The sequence below is a fragment of the Amborella trichopoda genome, chromosome 9 (assembly GCF_054954075.1).
Source record: "Amborella trichopoda isolate Santa Cruz 75 chromosome 9, AtrichopodaSantaCruz75HAP2 v2.0, whole genome shotgun sequence".
Classification (NCBI taxonomy): domain Eukaryota; kingdom Viridiplantae; phylum Streptophyta; class Magnoliopsida; order Amborellales; family Amborellaceae; genus Amborella; species Amborella trichopoda.
The window spans coordinates 21,520,334-21,544,851 of record NC_142344.1 but is presented as its reverse complement, the minus strand read 5'-3'; the positions used below and the strand labels follow the sequence as shown (position 1 = coordinate 21,544,851).

The 24,518-nt window shown below is 35.0% G+C and overlaps 1 protein-coding gene across 1 annotated transcript; it reads right to left on the bottom strand.

Annotated features, from left to right (window-relative positions):
- Positions 1-12,114: 12,114 nt before the first annotated feature.
- On the bottom strand, positions 12,115-24,022 carry LOC18421318 (uncharacterized). The gene is made up of 3 exons (XM_088846678.1): positions 23,510-24,022; positions 21,201-23,286; positions 12,115-12,448 (listed from the first exon to the last, which is right to left on the bottom strand). Exons 1-2 carry the CDS (start codon positions 23,561-23,563, stop codon positions 22,021-22,023), a joined length of 1,320 nt encoding a protein of 439 aa, XP_088702804.1. The 5' UTR covers positions 23,564-24,022; the 3' UTR covers positions 12,115-12,448; positions 21,201-22,020.
- Positions 24,023-24,518: the final 496 nt, after the last annotated feature.

The window sequence follows — 24,518 nt, the reverse complement described above, 5'->3', positions numbered from 1 at the left end:
ATTTGCTAGGTGTAGAATGGATAATTACTAAAAACGGGATTTGCTAGGTGTGAAATGGATAACTACTAAATCTATAAGATTTACTATGTGTGAATCATAGTATGGGACCATAGATTGTGGTGGTTTATGGTTTAGGGTTCTACTGAAATAGTGTGGTCCTATGGGTGAAAACTATGAAATTTACCAATTTTTATATGGCGTGTTTACCACACTCTCCTTGGGTTTTGATAGTAATTTTGTGCCGCCTCTCTCTCTATCCCATGCCTCTCTCTCTATTTTCTCTCTCCTTGTCCGATGCTCACCATTCCTATTCTCACCCATGGTTGTTGTTGGTTCAGCAATTGGTTCAGCAAGAAAACCCCGTCTCCCTCTTAAGAAAACCCCCTCTCTCTCTCTAAAGAAAAACACACATGCACTTGTGAATTAGCCAGCAAGATGTGGTGTGATGAATGTGCCAAAAAACTCGTATGCACAAATGTTTTTCAAATTTAAGGGATTTTTCACCCTTGCAAGATGGTAATTGCAATTTGCAATTAAGGTTTTTTTTTTTTTGATATATTGTCGATATTTCTGATACATTTTATTTTTTGGTGAAAAATTTATGGAAAATAAACAAGATTGGATATTGTTGAAATCAAAGGAGTGTTTGGATTAGCAGCAGCTAATGACCATATTTGAATATTTGTGCAGTTGATTTTATTTATTGGATTAATGGCAGTTGAACAACATTGTATTTGATTCTATTCCTCTTATGATTGCATTTTATTTGAAGGGCTGTTTTGTTAGTTCGCAAAATCTGATTATGTTTGTTGCTAAATTCTTATTCAGCTCTAAAATTCTTCTAGTTCCCAATCAACAAACTCTAGAGCTAATGGCACAATTATAGTTGTAGACTTCTAGTCATTGTCAAGTATTATAACCGTTAATATTTATCTTGAATTCTTTAATCATTAATTTTAAAGGATTGGTTTCCTTTAATTTAGGTTTCTTATTTATTTGGATAGAGTCTATTATTTAGGATCTAAGTTTATGGATAAGTCCTGTTTAGATTAGGATAGAGCCTTAGGTCCACATAGATAGGGATAAAGTTTCTTGTTGATAAAGTTAGGAAAGTTGAGTTTGGTTTGATTGTACTTGTTTTTGGGGCTTTATTGGATGCTTTTCTAGATAGAGAAAGCATGTGTAGAAAAGTAGGTCACACATAGGTGCACTTTTGGGTTTGTCCTCTCTTGTAGGGAGAGAAAGTGCATAGAGAATAGAGGGACACTTTTGGGGGTTTGCAGAAAGAGAAACTCATAGAGAATAAGGTTGTGTGGGATATTGAGTCTCTGGTTCTCTCAAGTAAGGTACCTTGTAATTTTCTTTCTCTGATTTAGTGAAAAACTTTGATTGTCTTCACCCGTGGATGTAGTCACAATTGTGACGAACCACATAAATCTTTTTTTTTTTTTTCTATTATTTATTTCCTGCTTTATTTTTTTTGCTTGTTTTTTTATTGATTTTTTTTTCTTATACTTTATTTGCCAAAAATCAACTCGTCAGGTTTAGAGATTCCACGTACAACAAGTGGTATCAGAGCCCAGTTTGGGGTTGTCGATATGGCGGTAAAAGTTTCAAACGCAAAATTCGAAGTTCAAAAATTTGATGGCAAAAATAATTTTGGAATTTGGCAAATTAATGTTCAGGATTTGCTAGTGCAACAAGGTTCACATAAGCTCTGAAAGGAAAGTTGAAGAAACTAGAATCCATGTCTGATGATGACTGGGAAGACTTAGATATGAGGGCTATGAGCACTATTCGATTGTGCGTATCGGGTGAAGTGATATTTAATATCGCCAATGAGGATTCGACATTAAATCTTTGGTCGAAGCTTGAGAGTTTGTATATGACGAAGTCCCTCACAAATCGACTGTTTTTAAGCAAAAATTGTACACCCTGCAGATGAACGAAGGTACAGATATCCATGAACACCTGAATTATTTTAATAAAACTATTTGTGAGTTATTGAATATTTGTGTTCAAAAGGCTATGTAATAATCCTAAAATTTCAAAAAAAATAAAAAGAATAATAATAAATAAATAAAAATATTTATTAAGAATTACTAATAATCATAATATTAATGGTGTTAACAGAAATAAATACAAAATAAATAAATAAAATGATAATTATATATCAGTAATGATAATAATGATAATAATAATTTTATACCGTTAAGATATTGCTATTTTTTTTATATATTAACAATATATAAAACGATATTATTATCAATCTACTTGAGGATTTAATTTTATTTGGGTGGACCTTAGGTCCACCATCTCAAAGACTTTATGTTAAACTCCTTAAAACAACACCTTGCATTGAGATGTTTTTTTTTATTCGACATTCTCTCTCTTAAAACTAAAACCCATCAATGGGTTTCTCTTTCTCTCTCTTAAAACTAAAACCCATCAACGGGTTTCTCTCTCTCTCTCTTAAAGCTGAAACACCATCATCAGCAGGCTTTTCTTTTTCCCTCTCAAACAAAAACCCCATCAATGGGTTTCTCTCTCTCTCTCTAGCATGGTTAGGGTTTATGTTTAAGTAATGATACTTATGTGCTTTCTTTCACTGGAAAAGATTCTTCATTCACATCGAGTCTCTGAAGAAAGTACCGATGTTTTTGTGTGGGATGGAACTGATGCTCCCCCAATTTCGGAGTTAATGTAAGTGACATCGTCTTTCTAAAAAATAGTGTGATATTTCCGTCCAGGATCTTTATTTTATAAGTTTTGTGTGTAAGTGACCTCATTGTCTCGAAAAATAATCCATTCTTTTAAAAATAAAATGAAATAATTATTTCTGCTTATTATCATAAATTTTAGGCGCGATAAATTTTATGCGTACACGACCTCATTATCTTGAAAAATAATCTTTTTAATAAAAATTGTGATATTTTATCTATGTTAGAAATTTTAAATGATGTAAGTTTTTAGAAAAATAAATTTATTTATTTTTCTTGTCTATTGTTAGAAAATTTTAGATACTGTAAAATTATTAGAAATCTATGTGATATTCTGCTTTTAGTAAAATTGTGATATTTCTTTCTACTGTTTTTTAATATTTAGATATTGTAAAATTCATGTGCAAATGACTGCCTTATTATTTAAAAATTGATATTTTTGCAATTGATTATAGCATTGTTGTGAAATGTTTATTTGTGAATTGATATCCCATAAATTGTGATAATTTCGTATTCTTGAAATTCTATAAGAGTTTTTCCTATATATATTAAACTGGCAATTATGCTAGAATGCCTTTACGAACTGCTACCTTCCTAAATCTGAGCCCAAAATAATTGATTGGTTATTTTTGAAATATTATTGAAAGTGAATGTTATTAATGGTTTCAGTGAGATTCATATTAATGATTTCAGTGATATATTGAGTACATGATATTGCTGCTTTCGAATATTTAAAGAGATTTAAAAATACTTTAAGTATGCAAGTGGACTCATCTGGTTCGCCTGTGAGGTATAAGTGGACCTATCCGGGACGTCGGTAGGGATTAAGTGGACTCATCCGGTACGCCGGTGAGGTATAAGTAGACCTGCAAGGATTAAGTGGACCTATCTGGGACGCCGATAGGGATTAAGTTGACCTATTAGGACGCTGATGGGGTATATAGGTGACCTACTTGGGACGCCAGTAGGGTATTTTGTGAAATCTTTTTAATTATGTATTGATGCTAAAATGTGATATGTATTTCAATTATTCGGATTATACTTAATTATGCATTTTTTAAAGTGAAATTGTTAATGCATTCCTGTTAATAGATCTGCTTTTTGAAAATATTGATATCTTTCAATCATGATTATTTTTAGGATTATGATGATCACTTACTGAGTAGCCAAACTCATCAAATTATGGTAAACATTTTTTTCAAGATAAATGCGGATTCATTTTGAGTGCTAGTCGGAATCAACTTTGGAAGATATTGTTGTTGTGCTAACTTTCTTTTGTTACCTTGAAAGAATTCACCATTGTAAATTTGTCCTATCAAGAGATGTATATATGTTTTGGACTGTCACATCTCAAGAATATCTATATTGTAATTTCTTGGGGTGTGACAAATATAGTATCAGAGCAATAGGTTTAAGATTCTTAGGAATGAAAATTTAAAAAGAATGTACTTAAAATCACATTTATTGTGTGTACGGACCGGGACAAAGTCAAGATCCAGAATAGCTGAGACTAATATGGAAGGAATTCACAAAGCCTTGAAAAATATGGTTACTCTAATACAACATTAGATAGAAAATAACAATCCACCCAGGCAGTCAGTTACAGGAAATGGTAGGAGTAATATCGAACAATTTAAGAAATTAAACCCACCTTCTTTTAAGGGTGTTGTAAACCCACTGGAAGCCGAGGGATGGATTATGCAATTGGAAAAAATATTCGAGGTTATGGAATGTCCTGATGATAGGAAGGTGGCCTTGGCAGTTTTTATGTTAGAAGGTGAGGCACAACACTGGTGGTGAATGACAAAAGGAGTATTGGTCAAAGAAAATAAACCTTTGACTTGGGAAGTATTTCTAGAGGCATTTAATGAAAAGTATTTCCCAGATTTTATTCGAGACCAAAAAGAAATGGAATTTCTGGAATTAATCCAAGGAAATAGGACAGTAGCACTGTACGAGGCTAAGTTTACTGAATTGGCCAGGTTTGCACCACATATGATTAACAATGAGGCAAGAAAGGTGAAGAAATTTGAAAGGGGTCTCAGACCAGCTATTAGAAGCAAAATATCAGTCTTGAAATTGAGAACTTATGTTGAAATAGTGGATCGAGCCTAAATTGTCGAAAAAGATTTTGAAGATTACCAAAAGACGAAAAATCAGAAAAGTCATGTTAGACCTACATCATCTAATCGACAACAGTTTGAAAGGCCAAACAAGAAGCCAAGGCCCTCGCCATTTCAAAGCCTAATAGAACCATGTAGAAAATGTGAGAAAAACCATGGATCAAGCCCTTGTTATTGGAATACTGAAGCCTGTTTTAAATGTGGAAAATTGGGACACCAGATTAGACAATATCCTAGCTTACCGACACAACAGCTTCCAAAGTAGGGAGAGATAGCTCCAAAGCCTCACATGAAGGGAAGAGTATTTACGATTACCGAGCAAGACGCTCAGGCCTCAAAATCAGTGATTCAAGGTACTCTTACTATCTTCCAAAAAGTAGCTCATGTTTTGATTGATCCTGAATCTACTCATTCATTTGTGTCACAACACTTTGCATGCCACTTAAAGGTAGAACCAGAACAATTAGAATACATTCTAGAGGTAGCCACACCGATGGGAAATTCAATTAACACCAATATAGTGTACAAATCATGTGTAATAAAGATAGAAGAAAAAGAACTGTTGGTTGATTTAATACTCTTGGAAATTCAAGATTTTGATGTAATCTTAGGCATGGATTGGCTTTCTGCATACCATGCAAGTATTGATTGTTATAAGAAAATTGTTACGTTTAGTATTCCGAATCAACCAGTATTTTACTTCAATGGTGTCAAAGAAGACTCCCCATCATGTTTAATCTCTTGTATTCGAGCTAATCGCCTCCTTCGAAAAGGGTGTCAAGGCTTTCTTGCCTATATCAAAGAAGATAGGAAGGAAGAAATAAATTTGGATACCACTCCGGTTATCCGAGAATTTCCAGACGTTTTTTCAAAAGAATTGCCAGGATTACCGCCTGACAGGGAATTTGATTTCTCCATTGAATTATTGCCAGGGGTAGCACCAATTTCTAAGGCACCTTACGGAATGGCTCCTGCAGAACTTAAGGAACTGAAACAACAATTTGAAGAATTATTAGATAAAGGTTTTATCAAGCCCAGTGTGTCACCTTGGGGTGTTCCAGTACTGTTTGTCAAAAAGAAAGATGGGACTATGAGCTTGTGTATTAATTATAGACAGTTGAACCAAGTGATAGTGAAAAATAAGTATCCATTACTTAGAATTGATGATTTATTTGATCAATTACAAGGATCACAAGTGCTTTCAAAAATCGATCTTAGATATGGATACCATCAGCTTAAGATTAAAAGTGAAGATGTACCCAAGACAGCTTTCAGAACAAGGTATAGCCATTATGAATTTTTAGTCATGCCTTTTGGATTAACCAATGCACCGGCTGCATTTATGGATTTGATGAATCGGATCTTTAGGCCCTTTTTGGATAAATTTATTGTGGTATTCATCGATGATATTTTAATTTATTCCAAGAATCAGAAGGAACATGAGCAGCATGTAAGAATGGTATTGCAAATATTAAGAGAAAAAAAATTGTATGCCAAACTTAGTAAATATGAATTTTGGCTTGAACAAGTGACATTTTTAGGACATGTTATATCAAAGGAAGGCCTATCAGTTGATCCTTCAAAGGTTGAAGCCGTTGTTAATTGGAAACAACTAAGTAATGTGACTGAAGTTCGAAGCTTTTTGGGATTGGCAGGATATTACAAAAAATTTGTAGAAGGATTTTCTCGAATCGTAACCCCATTGACTCTATTGACACAGAAAAATATCAAATTTGAGTGGACAAGTGAATGTGATGAGAGTTTTCAAGAACTAAAAGTTCGATTAACTTCAGCACCTATTTTAACTATTCCTGAGGGGAGTGGGGGATTTGTGATTTATAGTGATGATTCACATAAAGGCTTGGGTTGTGTACTAATGCAATATGGGAAAGTAGTGGCATATGCATTCAAACAGTTGAAAGAATATGAGAAAAAATATCCAATTCATGACTTGGAGCTAGCTACAATAGTGTTCGCTTTGAAAATATGGAGGCATTATCTATATGGTGAGCAATTCGAAATATACACGGATCATAAGAGTTTGAAATACCTCTTCTCTCAGAAGGATTTAAATATGCGGCAGATAAAGATTATGATTGTATAATCCATTATCATTCAGGAAAAGCTAACATTGTGGCTGACGCTCTAAGTAGAAAATCTACGGGAGTCTTAGCTCATTTAATGATCCAAGAAATGAGATTGTTAGAGGAAATAGTGGATTGGCATCCAACTCCGTCCATTAATGGTGTGGTAAGTATGATTGCCAACATTAAGGCAGAACCCCAATTAATCCAACAGATTCGATTGGCACAAAAGAAAGACCCTCAACTTATAACAATTATAGAAGAGGTGAAGCAAGGAAAGAGAGATGAATTCTCTATATGTAGTGAGGATTTGCTAAGATTCAAAGGTCGGGTTTGTATCCCGAATGATGAGAGTGTGAAGAAAGTTATCTTAAAAGAAGCACATCATTCTCGTTATACAATACATCCCAGAAGTATTAAAATGTATCAGGACCTGAAGAAAACCTTTTGGTGGAATAATATGAAAAAAGAGGTAGCACTATTTGTGTCTAAATGCCTAACATGCCAACAAGTAAAAGCAGAACATCAAAGGCCCGCTGGGTTGTTGCAACCTTTACCCGTGCCAGAATGGAAGTGGGAGCACATCTCTATGGATTTTGTCTCTGGCTTGCCTAGAACAAATTCAGGACATGATAGTATTTGGGTCATTGTGGACCGGTTGACCAAAGCTGCCCACTTTCTACCGATTCGCACGACGTACACTTTGGATCGACTGGCCCAGTTGTACATTAAGAAAATAGTGCGGTTGCATGGAGTTTCTGTCAGTATTGTATCGAATAGGGATACTCGGTTTACTTCTAAATTTTGGGCTAGACTACAGTCAGCCATGGGGACAAGACTCACCTTTAGTACTGCCTTTCACCCCCAAACTGATGGATAATTGGAGAGGACCATCCAAACCTTGGGAGATATGCTGAGGACCTGTGTTATTGATTTTACAGGAAGCTGGGATGACCATTTACCCCTGATTGAGTTTGCTTATAATAATAGCTTCCAAGCCAATATTCAGATGGCACCATATGAAGCCCTGTATGGAAGGAAATGCAGGTCATCCATATGTTGGGACGAGGTTGGTGAAAGAAAGCTTTTGGGGCCAGAAATTGTCCAGATAACCACAGATAAAATAGCATTAATTCTTGAAAGGCTCAAGACAGCTCAGTGTCAGCAAAAGAGTTATGCCGATAACCGAAGGAGAGATCTTGAATTTGAAGAAGGTGATCGAGTTTTCCTAAAAATCTCACCAATAAAGGGCATTATGAGATTCGGCAAGAAAGGAAAGTTGAGCCCACGTTACATCGGACCACTTGAAATCCTGGAAAGAATCGGAGGTGTCGCTTATAGACTTGCCTTACCACCCGAATTGACAAATGTCCATAATGTCTTTCATGTATCTTCACTACGAAAATATCAGCCCGACCCATCCCATATCTTGAAATATGAACCTTTACCGATCAGGAAGGACCTATCCTTCATTGAACAGCCAATTTTGATACTGGATAGAAGGGTGCAAGTGTTGCACAAGAAGGAGATTCCTTTAGTCCGTGTATTATGGCAGTACCATTCAAGAAAAGAGTCGACTTGGGAACGAGAAGACGATATCAGAGAAAAATATCCCTATCTTTTTCAGTAATCAGGTACATAAATTTAGAGGAGTAAACTTTTTTTTAAGGGGGGAAGAATGTAATAATCCTAAAATTTCAAAAAAAATAAAAAGAATAATAATAAATAAATAAAAATAAAAATAAAAATATTTACTAAGAAATTAATAATAATCATAATATTAACGGTGTTAACAGAAATAAATACAAAATAAATAAATAAAATGATAATTATATATCAATAATGATAATAATGATAATAATAATTTTATACCGTTAAGATATTGCTATTTTTTATATATATTAACAATATATAAAACGTTACTATTGTTAATCTACTTGAGGGTTTAATTTTATTTGGGTGGACCTCAGGTCCACCATCTCAAAGACTTTATGTTAAACTCCTTAAAACAACACCTTGCATTGAGGTGTTTTTTTTTTATTCGACATTCTCTCTCTCTTAAAACTAAAGCCCATCAATGGGTTTCTCTTTCTCTCTCTTAACGGGTTTCTCTCTCTCTCTTAAAGCTGAAACACCATCATCAGCAGGCTTTTCTTTTTCCCTCTCAAACAAAAACCCCATCTAACGGGTTTCTCTCTCTCTAGCATGGTTAGGGTTTATGTTTAAGTAATGATACTTATGTGCTTTCTTTCACTGGAAAAGATTCTTCATTCACATCGATTCTCTGAAGAAAGTACCGATGTTTTTGTGTGGGATGGAACTTATGTTCCCCCAATTTCGGAGTTAATGTAAGTGACTTCGTCTTCCTAAAAAATAGTGTGATATTTCCTTCCAGGATCTTTATTTTATAAGTTTTGTGTGTAAGTGACCTCATTGTCTCGAAAAATAATCCATTCTTTTTAAAAATAAAATGAAATAATTATTTCTGCTTATTAACATGAATTTTAGGCGCGATAAATTTTATGCGTACACGACCTCATTATCTTGAAAAATAATCTTTTTAATAAAAATTGTGATATTTTATCTATGTTAAAAATTTTAAATGCTGTAAGTTCTTAGAAAAATAAATTTATTTATTTTTCTTGTCTATTGTTAGAAAATTTTAGATACTGTAAAATTATTAGAAATCTATGTGATATTTCTGCTTTTAGTAAAATTGTGATATTTCTTTCTACTGTTTTTTAATATTTAGATATTGTAAAATTCATGTGCAAATGACTTCCTTATTATTTAAAAATTGATATTTTTGCAATTGATTATAGCATTGTTGTGAAATGTTTATTTGTTAATTGATATCCCATAAATTGTGGTAATTCCGTATTCTTGAAATTCTATAAGAGTTTTTCCTATATATATTAAACTGACAATTATGCTAGAATGCATTTACGAACGGCTACCTTTCTAAATTTGAGCCCAAAATAATTGATTGGTTATTTTTCAAATGTTATTGAAAGTGAATGTTATTAATGGTTTCAGTGAGATTCATATTAATGATTTCAGTGATACGTTGAGTACATGATATTGCTGCTTTCGAATATTTAAAGAGATTTAAAAATACTTTAAGTATGCAAGTGGACTCATCCGGTTCGTCGGTGAGGTATAAGTGGACCTATCCGAGACGTCGGTAGGGATTAAATGGACTCATTAGGTACGCCGGTGAGGTATAAGTGGACCTGCAGGGATTAAGTGGACCTATCTGGGATGCCGATAGGGATTAAGTTGACGTATTAAGACGCTGATAGGGTATATAGGTGACCTACTTGGGGCGCCAGTACGGTAGTTTGTGAAATCTTTGTAATTATGCATTGGTGCTAAAATGTGATATGTATTTCACTTATTCGGATGATACTTAATTATGCATTTTTTAAAGTGAAATTGTTAATGCATTCTTGTTAATAGATCTCCTTTTTGAAAATATTGATATCTTTCAATCATGATTATTTTTAGGATTATGATGATCACTTACTGAGTAGCCAAACTCATCAAATTATGGTAAACATTTTTTTCAGGATAAATGCGGATTCATTTTGAGTGCTAGTCGGGATCAACCTTGGAAGATATTGTTGTTGTGTTAACTTTCTTTTGTTACCTTGTAAGAATTCACCACTGTAAATTTGTCTTATCAAGAGATGTATATATGTTTTGGACTGTCACATCTCAAGAATATCTGTATTGTAATTTTTTGAGGTGTGACAGGCTATAATTTTGTTATCCTCACTCCCTCATTCGTATGAGCATTTAGTCACAACATTGCTCTATGGAAAAGATACCATAAAGATGGAAGATGTGACTTCGACTCTTCTCTCTAACGATTTGAGAAAGAGACAAGATAATGCTCAGCCACATGCAGATGGTTTAGTGACTAGAGGGAATCTGTTGAGAGAAGTGGAAAGAGACATAAAAAATAAGGTTAGTGTAGATCCAAATCTAGATAAAAAAAAAGTAATATTTATTGCTATTACTGTAAGAAAAAATGACATGTTAAGAATGATTGTAGGAAACTCAAAGAGAAAGAAAAACGAGCTTCTGAAGCAGCTAATATAGCTGATGGAAGCTCAGTAAGTGGAACAGATAATGTGTTGTTAGTCTCGACAAATTGTAAAAACTCTAAAGACTCATGGGTTCTTGATTCAAGATATTTCTATCATAGGTGCTATCATCTAGATTGGTTCACCACATAAAATCATTGATAGTGGAGCAGTTTTGATGGGGAATGATGCATTTACAGGACCATTAGTGTGGGACAATTACTATCAAGATGTGTGATACAGTTATTAGAACCTTGACTGATGTGAAATACATTCCAGATTTGAAAAAAATCTTATTTCTCTGTGTACCTTAAACTCCAATGGCTCAAAATTTATTGGAGAAGGTAGAGTTATAAATATTCTTAAGGGTGCAGTTTTGCACATCAGAACATACCACAAAAGGTATTCTTGATTATATTCATTCAAATGTTTGGGCCCTGCATCGGTTGTCTCAAAAAGCTAATCGCTAGACTTTGTTTCCTTCATAGATGATTTTTCTAAGAAGGTGTGGATTTACACATTGAAGAGGTATGGTTACAAAACACTAGAAGATGTATGGTTCGATAAAACTAGAAGATGTATGGTTCGATAAACTTGCTGCTTATTCTCATTTAAGAATTTTTTGTTTTCATGCTTATGTTCATGTGAATAATGATAAGTTGAATCTAAGATCAAAGAAGTATATTTTCTTTGGTTATGCGTATGGGCTTAAAGGCTATAGAATGTGGTGCCCAGATCCTAAATCGCTTAAGTTTATTGTCAATTGTGATGCCAAATTCAATGAGTATGTCATGTTTATGCAAGAGAGCACAGATTACATGATATGAAATACATCCATGTCTAAGAAAAGAAAGAGACGTAAAGTGCTCTACAGTTGTGGAGATGTAATGAAACATATGACCACTCTTTTTATAGGGAGAAGAAAGGTGGATGTGAATGCCATATGACTATACTTATCACAGTAAGTTTTGCAAATACCAAAAAAATGACCCCATGAAACAATAATCTAGGAAACTAGCTTGAAAATACATGTTATGGAGAAACCAATTGGTAGCTCCCACAATAAAAGGAAAATCCATCCCCACACAGGCTACTACTCTTTCTTTTTTTTTAATGTGTTCATTGTTGTAATAAAATGAAGACTAAATCAAATATAAGTATTAGACAGCCCACTAATAGGTTGCTGTATACAAAAACTTACAAAGGAGCTCATCAAATGTTTTACATCCAAAATATAAACAAGATATTAATATACGAAAAACAGGGGACCATATGCTCAAAATGTTGCCAAAAATCCCATGTTTGTTGTCTTATGTTGCTCCCTATTTAACGAGAGCATGGGATGCTGAGTTGGGCTCTACCAATGAGTAGCTCCATAACAAAAGTGGGATCCATCTACGAGGGTGGGAATAAAATGTCGTGGTTGCATCAAACTGCATGTAAAGATAAAATAATCATCACCAAGCAAAATAATAATAAATTATCATTAAAGGGCTCAAAAATTCATGGCCAAAATAAATCATAGATATACACAAAAAAGAGATCATGTGAAACAAAGGACATTTATCTAGCTTGCATGTATGTCATTGGGAAGAGTACTATAATATTTAAAGCTATTCTATAATGACATTTAGTATGCCATTTAACTTGTTTGCAAGTATCTCCATCTATTCTCTTTTCTTCTCTAAAAAGAAACTTAGAATTTGAACTCCAATTAGAGTCATGCATATTTAGTAATAAAAAACAGGGTAGGGTATGTATCTCTTCTTCAAGAAAAAAGAAGCAAAGATGATCTTAGTAATCCCAAAAAAACGTTGTTTTCCCTCAATGACTTGGAATCTACCAAAGGAACATCACAATGGAAAATCTAGGTGACCAAATTTAATTATCATCAGATGGAAAAAATTTAAGCAAAAGGATAACAAATCTTCCATTATCAAGAATAAAAACCGAACTGCTAGAAAAACCTCCTAACTTCAACCCAAGAGATATTTCTCAACATTGTATCATTCATTTTACATTAAGCCCATTTCACTTGAAGCAAAAGTTATGATACTTGACAATGACTAGAAGTCTACAACTATAGTTGTGCCATTAGCTCAAGAGCTAAAAGCTAGAGGCTGACATGGAGCTCCCTAGTGGTCAAAGCAAGAGCCTCACATAAAACTCTACTGCAGCCAAAGCTAGAGTCTAACATAGCGCTTTGCCAAAAGGTCCTTCTCTCACCGTCTGCAAAGAAGAGTGGAAAAGGAAATAAAATTTTCTTATCAGAATCCATGTTACCCAGATAATCCATTCATGCTGCGATTTTGCCGGTCGATACTTGGACACCGTGTTGACACTTTCAAACACAGGGAACATTGAAAAGTATAATGCAGGTGTTTGAACCCAAGATATCATGTGCCATGTTCATGCAGTCTACCTCTATGTCAACTACATATCTCATACATATGAACTATTCAATATAAATACATTAAAAATCTATTATTTTATTTATAAAATATAATCCAGTAGACATGTCTTCCCATGTCACTATTTTAGGCCAATGCATCTGCATGTTAGACAAACATTGGATTCTGAACTTGGGTCATTGCTAGGCAACATAGATCCTGTTTGGTTTGTGGGAAGTCCCTCTCCAGGAGAGAGATTTTCATAGACCAAGCCACTTTCCCATATTTGCTTCATGGGAAAGCGTGTTGGCGTGACATGTGAAAGCGGCTTAATACTCTCCTAAGTATGAAGCTTATTTCTATGAAAACTTTCTTTACGAGATATTTCCATTGAACCAAACATGCCCGGATAGAATAAATCCACAATTCGTGAACCACAACTACAACTCTACATCATGTAAAAGAAAGCAAAGTTTACACTAATACCTAGTGTCCCTAAACTACCCCAAGTTTACCATGTCAATTCAGTGTTGCACCAATGCAACCCCTCATGTGCAAGAGTCTCTCTCTCTCTCTCTCTCTCTCTCTCTCTCTCTCTCCACACACACACACACAAGCAGTTGTGATGGCCACAGTTTTAAACAACTGACAGCTTCCTTCTCCGGAAAGAGATCTATTTGGGGTCGGCTAGTAGAGAGCAAAATGATTTGAAAAAAATGAGTTGTTTCTATTTGAGAGAATAATGGTTTATAAAAAAAGATAAAAAAAATGGAACAATGCACTTATACATCGGCCATCCAAATGATAAAGATGACCAAGTTATCCCTATGAATATTTCAAGAGTATTCTGGTCATTTTATTTTTTGGTATTTATTTTTTTGACCTTTTTTTTTTGAGAGAAATGCTCAGACGTATACACGTCCCAAATTTTAGATGAATCTGATTTCTAGAAAAATTATTAAAATTCAAATGCTATCAGACAACCGTGACCTTGTGATGGATTTTGGATGGTGATGAGCCATGTGAAATACTGTAGAAATTTATTCATAAGTGTTTGTAACTGTTTATATATATATATATATATATATATATATATATATATATATATATATATATATATATATATATATATATATATATATATATATATATATATATATATATATATATATATATATATAGGAAGATACTACAAAACGCCTATAGGCGAAAATGAATAGTGATTTTGCCTACCCTCATCACTGTCCAAAGTTCATCGCACGATCATTATTGTCCAGTAGTGTATTATTTTTTATTTATTTTTTTACAAATCGGAATGATTTGGAATTTAGAGCCTGTGTTCATCAAAAATAAGCGAATCTACAAACAATATCAAAAAAAATATTTTACATGAAAAAAATTGACCAAAATACCCCCAAAAAGTTTCAGGGGTATTTTGGTCAAATTTTTTTTGAATTATTTTTTTTATATTTTTATTAGGTGCATCTTACTAAGATGTACACACACTCCAAATTTCAGATCATTCCGGGTTTTAAAAAAACAATGAAAAATGAAACACTACCAAACAATCGTGACCGTGCGATGAACTTTGGATAGTGATGAGGGTAGGTGAAATCACTCTTCATTTTTTCCTATAGGCGTTGGGAAGACTTTTCCATATATATATATTGAGTAAGGCCGTTATTAGTTTCATACAACCAATTTTGATGGATAGTTGAGAGTGCATCCACTCTTTGAATTTTGATTTTTTTATATAAATGCGATAAAAATGAAATTTGGGACTTTAGCACATCAAAGTAGGGTGTACTTGACAAAAATATTTTAAAAAAAATTCAATTATTTTAAGTGACCAAAACACCCTTGAAAGTTTTCTGAGTACTTGCTAATTCAAAATTATTGGAAATTTTTTTAAAATTATTTTTATCAGATGCCTCCTACTTTGATGTATTGACCCCCCAAATTGTAGTTTAATTTGATTTATATAAAAATGATAACATAAAATAAAAAATAAATAAATAAATAAATAAACTCCCAACCAATCGATCAAGATCGGATGGTTCAGCATATGAGTGATCTACTCTCAGAAAAACACTCTAGCATATTTCAATTTTTTTATATACGTTTGTAACTTTGTATGTATGTGTGTATTATGCATGCATGTCACAAAGCGATAGAATTTCAAGAAATCATTCCTGTGTTAAACCATTGGTTTCTCATGTATGCACACATCATTGCAACGTAATAGCATCAAGAGTCAGACGAGAACCACATCCAATTATGAAGATGCTTAAGAAAATTTTGAACTATGCATTGCTGTCCAAAAACAATTAATTTAATAAATCATAAGATACTCCGTTTGGCCTGAAGCACCGAAGATATCCGAACCATACCTGCAGTTAGTCAATACAGTGATATGTGAGGCTTAGCATTTTGACATTTTGATAGTTCATAATTTTAATGATATTTCTCATATGTATTACAATTCCTCCAATCACAGTAAGTGATACATATGAAGTTAAGGAGACTAGTTACATATTCACTGTGTATAACATATTCACTGTGTATAGTATAACTGTTGAATACATAGGATTTGATTTGTTAGCCCACAGCTCACAAGAAGCAAACAAATAATACTTCTAGTGAAACATAAAAGATTTAAGCACATTAAGGGACTGTTTGATAACATCCTAATATTGTGATATTTTAAGATAATATAGAATCTAAAAACTCTTGGGGGCCCCTATTTGTTAGCCCCCCTATTGGTTCTTGGGGCCCCTTCTCCACCACTAAATCTCAGACCCCAATAGTGCTCCTGCTTATCTCTCTCCTCTCAACACTCGTGCCTTCTTTCTCACTCCTGTACCTCAATCCCAAAAAGTCCCCATTGCTCAACTCCTCAAGATTTCCAAAATCGCCAAGCTTGGGTTGGCTGATTAACATGGGCATGAGCTCAAATAATTGTGTCAAAAAGGAATATATTTATTGTGGGGTTGTTGAAGAAGAGGACATTTGAAGAGTGGAGGTCGTTGCAGAAAGAGTAAATGGTGATCATGCCAGCAGCTATGGAGATTAGGTGGTGGAAGCCAGAGCCTATGAAGAGGGCATGGGCATGCCTTGCTTCCTTGAGAGAGAGTGGTTGAGTAGAAAGAGAATGAGATAGTCCAGAGTGCAGGAAGTTTAGCTCATGGAATTTGAGTTGCAGATCTTTTTGGGATGTTGAGTCGAGTTTTTTGAACTCGGCCTTAAAATATTTGCAGGTGAATTAGGGTTCTCCCTTTTTTATCATTTTAGGTTCTCTCTATCTCTTGGTCTTCCATTTTTAAGTCCAATTCGGCTCTATGTAGTCTATAGTCTATAGGGCATGTTTAGGCATGTGGGTAATTCTCACTCTTTCAGTTTATTTAATGTTTATTTAATGGTCTAGGATTCTTGGAACATATCATGGCATTCATTTCTCCCTATTTCTCTCTAAATTTTGGCCTCTCTTCTCTCTCTATCTCTCTTTGTTATTTAGGAGTTTTGGTTGTCATTTGGGTTCCTCTGATTAGAAAAATAATGAGAAGTCCTAATATTTAGTATTTTAGTGATATAGTAAAGAGCAAAGAGAGAGAAACCAATGAGCCAAAGCTGCTACCTGTGTGCCTGGGGAAGGCCCAATTAAGAGAGAGAAAGTCCTAAAGTTCTGGCCTAAACAGAAAAATAACCCCCCGTGCTCAAAGTGGCAGCAGGTGTGGGGAGTTTCCTCTTCTCTCAAAACCTCAAGATCACCAAGTATGCCATATCCGGCAAGCTAAGGACGCAGTCGCATTATTAATCAATGACCACACAATCACACCTTCTCAATTGCATGCCATCGTGCAATATCATATCATGGAATGCCATGTTATCAACATACATACATCATGGCTATTTCAGAGAGGCAGTCTCTCTCTTCGATGCCATGCCCATCGGAGACGCATACTCATGGACCGTCATAATCAAAGGCTTGGCTAATAATGATCAGTTGGGTAGGTCTAAGAAGCTCTTTGAGATGACCCTAATACATGATATTTATTTATTTAATATACAAGTGGACAGTCAAACGTGCACGGAAAAACACATATTATGATACATAAAATCTGAATATATAAGAAGCAAGGCAATGTCTTTATTCAAATTTTTAAATATTGTAATACTTATATCCTGTTTTATCAAACATACCCTAAGGGTCAGATGACTGTCTCTATTTCGAGCTAAATGGTAACCTCTGGCATATCACAAAAAGAAGGGAAAAAAAATTGAAATTGAAGTCACGTCATCAGCCAAGTTCTGATAACTGCTACACGTCCCAGTTTGACTGAAATCAACATGTAATGATATCATCTTCATAAAACAAACCCTAATATGGGTGTCACTAGGCACAAGAAGGATAATAATAGAATTAAAGGCCAACACTAACTTTCATGTCCAAGTTTAGACTTTCTTATAAATCCCATTCTACCTTAGAACAGGTTGAACAAACAAGGAGTTAAATATAGTGAAACGGTACATATGAAGCAATAGCCTGAGTAGACCTACAGATGAAAACCATTAGGCCAACAAAGATAAATTTTCTGTTTATTTCATAGTTGGTGGAGGTAGGTGCAGTTCAAGAGCAAGAGCGGTTCGGGGAATGCCAACCGCAATAGGGTGGAAGGGCCTGGGGTTAGATCGCCGTCCATATATTCAACGAGTTAAGGAGCTAGGTCCTAGGATACTTGGGAGCTAGATCCCATGTCACTGGGATCGAGGTTTTGACTTCAAGGGATCAAAGCTCCACCATACATAAAACGAGTTCAATTAATGTTATATTTAATAAAATTACGATCGAGCCAATACCCACTCGATCCATTATCATACACCTTAACTTATACTAATGCCATAGTTATAGCAGTAACACAATTTAATAATATCATAAACTGACTTAGTATGATATTTTTTGATACCATAATTCTAGTATACCATGATGTGAAATGCACCACGGTTTAACATAGTCTAAAGAAATAAATCTATAATACCCAGGAGATGACTATCAGCACAATTAATAGTATAGCTCCTCTACTTGGAGGGATCCTACAAGCATGTAGACTGAGATCCAATTTTATAGGAAGCGAGATCCCTAGTTCTCTAAACTCAACTCCCTCTAAGATCCCTTCAAGGAACCACAGCATCGAGTTCCTAAGATGGGACCACGGCCTTACCCCCAACCTTCTATGGTTTATTTACTCAAGTGCAACTAGGTATATTCAAAGTGGGATGCTCACTATTACTTTACAGCTTCAAATCAAGTGTAAGCTAATGAACACTCAACATTTTATGAGCCATATTGACAAATATAACAGGTGAAGGAGGAGAATATAAAGATGATTGATATGCTACTTGTACACAAATCTGTAGTTAGAATTTTTCTTTTCCTGATAAACTCAGTTGCTAGAATTATATGTAGAGTTGTCTCATAATTCGTTCTGTAGTTTTCTACATACAAAATACTTAGGGCATTTCTCTTCCTTTAATACATTATTGTAAATGTAATGCCTTCGTACACCTGAGAATGCTCTTTAGATGACAAAGGAGGGACCCTGTCTCCACATAAATGTCTCAAAAAATAGTAGTTATAGCTACTCAAAAGTTCAAAGAATGGAAATCCAATCTGAAGAGGAGGACCGGGGGGGGGGGGGGAAAGGGAGGGAGAGAATCTCCAAAGTATAGTTCCATACTTTATTATTTCAACTCACCCCGAAATATAGTGCTATTATAATTCGTAAGAACTTGAGTGCATAATAGCACTTGCAGAAGCGGCCCTCGAACTGGAATCAAAAACTAGGTTTTACAGAGGAAGCTGCTAAATCTACATAATCTGTGCCAACTGCAGTATTGGAAAAATAACAACATGCAACAACACACACAACCACCCACAATCTATTCCAGTATCTCTGGACTCTCTGCAAATACTAAATAGAAGCTCCAGCCATGTCAGTTTCATAAATTAAGCCTCTGGTGATGAGCCTACTTAGACAGTGACTTAGGGATCAGTCATATGGCCCAAGACCATCCCACATCTAAGAAGTTCAAATTTAAATTTTAAACCTTGAATATATAGAATTATGGTTCAAACTTAAACCCCAAGGAAAAAACAACACATCATAGCTGTATCACAATATATTTTTTTAACATTTCTTCATTTGGCAGCCATTTTCTCAGTTTCAATAAATATTTTTATATACATAATTGCATGTGAATCTGATATCTAGGCAAATAATTGAAAAGAATGAATTGCCTTCTTCAGCAATCAGTAATGTTTACTATAAGACCTTGGGACAAAGAAGCCAACTGCAGCAGGGCCTCCTCTACCATAACTCTGACAAAGGAGTCTCTTCAAACAAATTATATATGCAGTCCATTCAAATATTTCCAATTCAACTTGGAGCCATTGGCATCATAAACTAGGGTTATCTAAATTGTGACAAACTTTCTCTTCAATTATTAATTGACCCTTTCAAACCAAAGGCAAATAGAGCAACTTGAACACGTGCAGTATGTCTACAAAATTATACATTATGTAATTATTATATGTTATCATCAATGTATGTTCTATAACTACAGCAACAAGACTTGGAGTTTATTTCTAACAAAGAGTTTCAGACTATGAGGAAGCTACAGTATATAAATGGCCGGTTTTACCACATCCTGAGGCTTTATGCATACTTTTCTACATTATGTACTGCAAACATGTACCATATGAAATACTGGAAAATGGAAAGCAATACATCAGTGCATCAATATAAGTTGCATATCATACAAAGCTATAGTGTTGTTATATGTATATTACTTTCTTTCTTCGTCTTTAAATTTCACACGTGCATGCAAAGATACATGAATGAATTTATGTATGTAATACATATGTTGAAGATGCATATCATTATGTATTTATGGCTAGGTAAAGAGGTATGGTTAGGCTATGACAGGACTGAGATTTCCTCATCCTCTCATTCTAAAACCTCCAAACAAGGTATGGAGAGGAATGATCACTAGTTCTGGGGTTCCAGATACTAAGCCTTGATGGATGCCAATAGATTTGGGGCCATGAACCACATTCATACACGCATGTTTGCCCACACACACAACGCACTTGATATAATGTTCATGTATCTTTTCATATAATTATATAATGTTGACAAAATTCATAGTCAGATGTCAAATATCTCAATCACAATGCATAAGTATATTTCTGTTATGGATTAGAAACTTTTCTATTACATTATGCAGTGTTTCTACCAAAATAAAAACTAAGCACCATGCTATTATTACATGCCTATCATAAATCATTAGATGCCTATCATGCAAGTTCTTTTTTTTTCTTTTTCTTTCCCCCTATATTGATAACTGGATGTATATCATACAAGTTTTCAGTTCTTGAAGTATCTAAAACTTAAAAATTAAATATCTGACTGAAATATGAAGCGGATTTAGTAGCACATAATACAAGCCTTGATTTAGAAAGAACCAGCTCCAGGATCCATCATGATACACCCATGGAAAAACCAAAACACCATTCAACTTAACATTACTGAAGCATTATCACAGTTGGGAAATATATGGATTGGAGCAATCTAAAACAACAAAACACATCAAAATTCCAAAGTTGACAAAATAAGAACAAATCTGCCAAAAAATTTAAAAAAACGAAAGGGCAGATGCAAATTAAAAAAACGAAAGGGCACATGCAATGTTCAGAGAAAAGCAGATCAAAAAGAAGACAAGTGGCATAGGATATTACCTCCTCCTGGAGTGATTCAAATGTTGATACAAGAGCAACACTCGAACCAATGAGAGGCTAACAAGCGGAATGTTACTCGCATCAAATTCAACTTATTCATTAGTATAGCAGCCAAAAAGTTTCTGTAGTCATGGTTTGAAGAGTCACCCCACTCATCACTCCTCACAAAATTCTCGGCAACCATTTCACTACTGAGAACTTCATTCACCAAAACCCGAATAGCATGGATTTTGTGGTCCTTTCTTAATCGCTTAAACAATACAGCATGAGTACAAGAATCAGGCTCAAGACCCCTCCCCAACATTTCAGCATACAATCTAATAGCTTCCTGCCAATTACCCATGTTGCAATTCTCATCCATCAACATAGTATAAGTGTATTTATCGGGGGATAATCCCTTTCCCTCCATCTCATAGAAGAGGCTATAAGCCTGGTCTATGCTTCCCTCTTTGCAAAGACCATTTATCAAAGCAGTGTAAGTGATTTCATCTGGTGATAACCCACTCTCAATCATCTCAAAGAAAAATCTACAGGCCATATATAGCCTACCTTCAGCCGCATGAACATGGATCAATACCGTGTAAGTAACAATGGATGGGGATAATCCCCTCCTCTTCATTTCGCCAAAGAGCTCCCTCGCTTCTCTAAGCTCCCCTTTTTGGCAGTGTCCCCAAATTAGTGAAGTGTATGCCACAGAATCTGGAACAAAACCATCTTGCACCATCTTTTGCAAAAGTCCATATGCTTCATGTAAACTACCCAACCTGCAAACACCAACTAACAATACATTATATGTAATTCCATTTGGCGAGATTCCCTTCTAAACCATCTCATCCTTTAAGTGGAAAGCTCGGGCCACAAAGCCTGACCTAATCTCACCATCAATTAAAGTCGTGTATGCATAACAATTGGGATGCATTCCCTTACCAACCATCTCATCAAAAAACTTCCTTGCCATAATCAAATCACCAGCTTTGCAGTACCCATTTATAAGAACCGTATATGTAAGAGTATCAGGAAAGCACCCCCCAATGACCATCTCATGCATCACTCTTTTAGCCTCCTCCAGGGCCCCAACTTGGCAGAGGCCATAGATGAGAGTGTTATAGGTGCTAATTGTGGGCCTGAGATGTTTCCTTCTTAATTCATCAAACAACCAGAAGGCCTCCTCGAATTTTTTTTCATGACAGTACCCATATATCAGACTGTTAAAAGAAATTATATCAGGAGTTAAATTATTGCTCAAAATCTCATCAAATTGCAACCTTGCTTCTTCCAACCTCCCTTTCTTGCAGAGCCCATTGATTAAGGTGTTATAAGTGGTGATAGTGGGGGAAACCCCATTGCTTATCATCTCATTGAAGAATTTGAAAGCATTTCTGAGATTTCCTCCAATGCAGTACCCATGTATCAAAGGATTGTACGTGTAACTGGAAACAGCCAACCCATGAATTTGCATCTCTGTAACCAACTCCACAGCCTTGTCCATTTTGCCTACCTTGGATAACCCATTGATCAATACATTATAAGTAACATCACTAGGCATGCACCCTTTCTCCTGCATCTCTGATAAAAGATCAAGGGCCTCTTGAACCTTACCCTCTTTACAAAAGGAATCCAAAAGTGTATTAAAAGTGACAACAGTGGGGCTGATCCCAACCCTTATCATCTCTCCATAAATCTCTCTAGCCCTATCTACCAAATTCCCTCCTATAAGCATCCGAAGAATACTTTTACAATTTCGAACATCAGGCAAGAAGCCATTTCCCACCATGCTGTAAAAAATTGTTACAGATTGTTCCACCATGCCTTTTTGTGCATAAATCAAAAAAAGTACATTAAGAAGTTCAATGGAGGATTCCGAGCAAACAAACCCATTCATCAAAAATTCAGGTAGTTTGTCACCATTGTGCTGAATTACATTTTCAATAACACGATATGCAGATTTCATTCGCCCTGACTGAGCAAGAATATTAAGAATGGAGCACAACACAATGGCAGAGCATTCGAATCCAGGGAGACACTCAGTCCAGTAAAAAGAAATGCAAAGCAAGTTTAGGTTGATCACGAATAGTATTGAGAACCCCTAAAAAAATAGATGGTTTTACAATCAGAGATTTATACTTCAATAACTGGCGAAACGCAAGTTTTAGATCACTGGTATTATTATTGAGCGTTCTACAAATGAATTGCACGAGTTGGGTTTCACTGGTGCCTGATACACGTTGAGTTTCAGTGGGTTGTGGATTCAGATAAGATTTAATGGCATTGGTGTAGAAAGAGAAAGAAATGAGGGTGTGGGCACATACCAGGATGTGGGGTTTGGAGGCTGCTAAGTAACTCCTGGTCAAAAATCTCATCATGGTGAGACAGAAAGGAGAAGTGAGTGGAGGCCTGGTTCCTTCTTCTTCCTCTTCCTGCGCTCTTTTGCCATTACTGAGAGCCTAAAACCGAGAAGCTTTCTGCAAAAAAAAATGGGTCTCCGATTTCCTCCATTTTAAACTGAAAAGCCAGGAAACGGCTCTCAAAAACCCATTATAGGCGTGATATCATGAAGTTCAAGAAATCATTCTCCAAGCAATAAACGAGACTGAATGAGTTCCCAAAACCAAAATGTTATGAAATAGGCCCCCGATTTCTTCGATTTCATACGAATTTTTCGGAAGTAGACAACTGAATCGATTTCAGTATGAAATGGATTGAAATCAAATGAATTATTTGGTTTAAAAAGCACATAAATGGGTTTGGCGTGGAGAGTTGAGAGCCATGTCCGTTTGAGATTTGAAACAATACAAGCTCCTCACTTACCGAACCCCACTTCAGGAACGACGCTCACAGACTTCTTTGAGCCAAAAAACAATAAACCCCACAACAATGAGGTTAGACCCATTCCCACCCAAACAAAAGGAATCGGTGCTTAATAAACTATGTTCCCGCGGGAGCAAATTTTCATTTGATCCAAAAATTGGGCCTGGAAAGATTTTTTGGATATGAAATATTGGGATTTAATTAATGATTATTTTCAAAAAATAAATTAGAGTTTGAACCATTTAATAACTAGATCTTTATGGCCAAAAATTGGACAATCTAAGTTTAATTTTGGGATAATATTTTTTTAGGTTCATAGAGAATGTATTTGTAATTTTTTGTTTTTAGGAGTTCAATATGTAAGTAGCAGATGATACCTCTTCAAAAAATTTGTTTATGATGGATTTTTTAGGCCTTAATTCTACATTTCTATTTTGTGATGAGGTTATCAAGGCTCTCAATCAAATTGGAAACAAAAAGGAAAGTTTGAAAATTAAAAGAGTTGATTTT

What these genes read in the sequence shown, in the direction of transcription:
- LOC18421318 (XM_088846678.1), bottom strand. Translation starts at nt 23,563, where the DNA reads ATGATGAGATTTTTGACCAGGAGTTACTTAGCAGCCTCCAAACCCCAC. An exon ending in CCTCCAAACCCCACATCCTG is followed by an intron (nt 23,287 to 23,509) that starts GTATGTGCCCAC and finishes CTATTTTTTTAG; the next exon opens with GGGTTCTCAATACTATTCGT.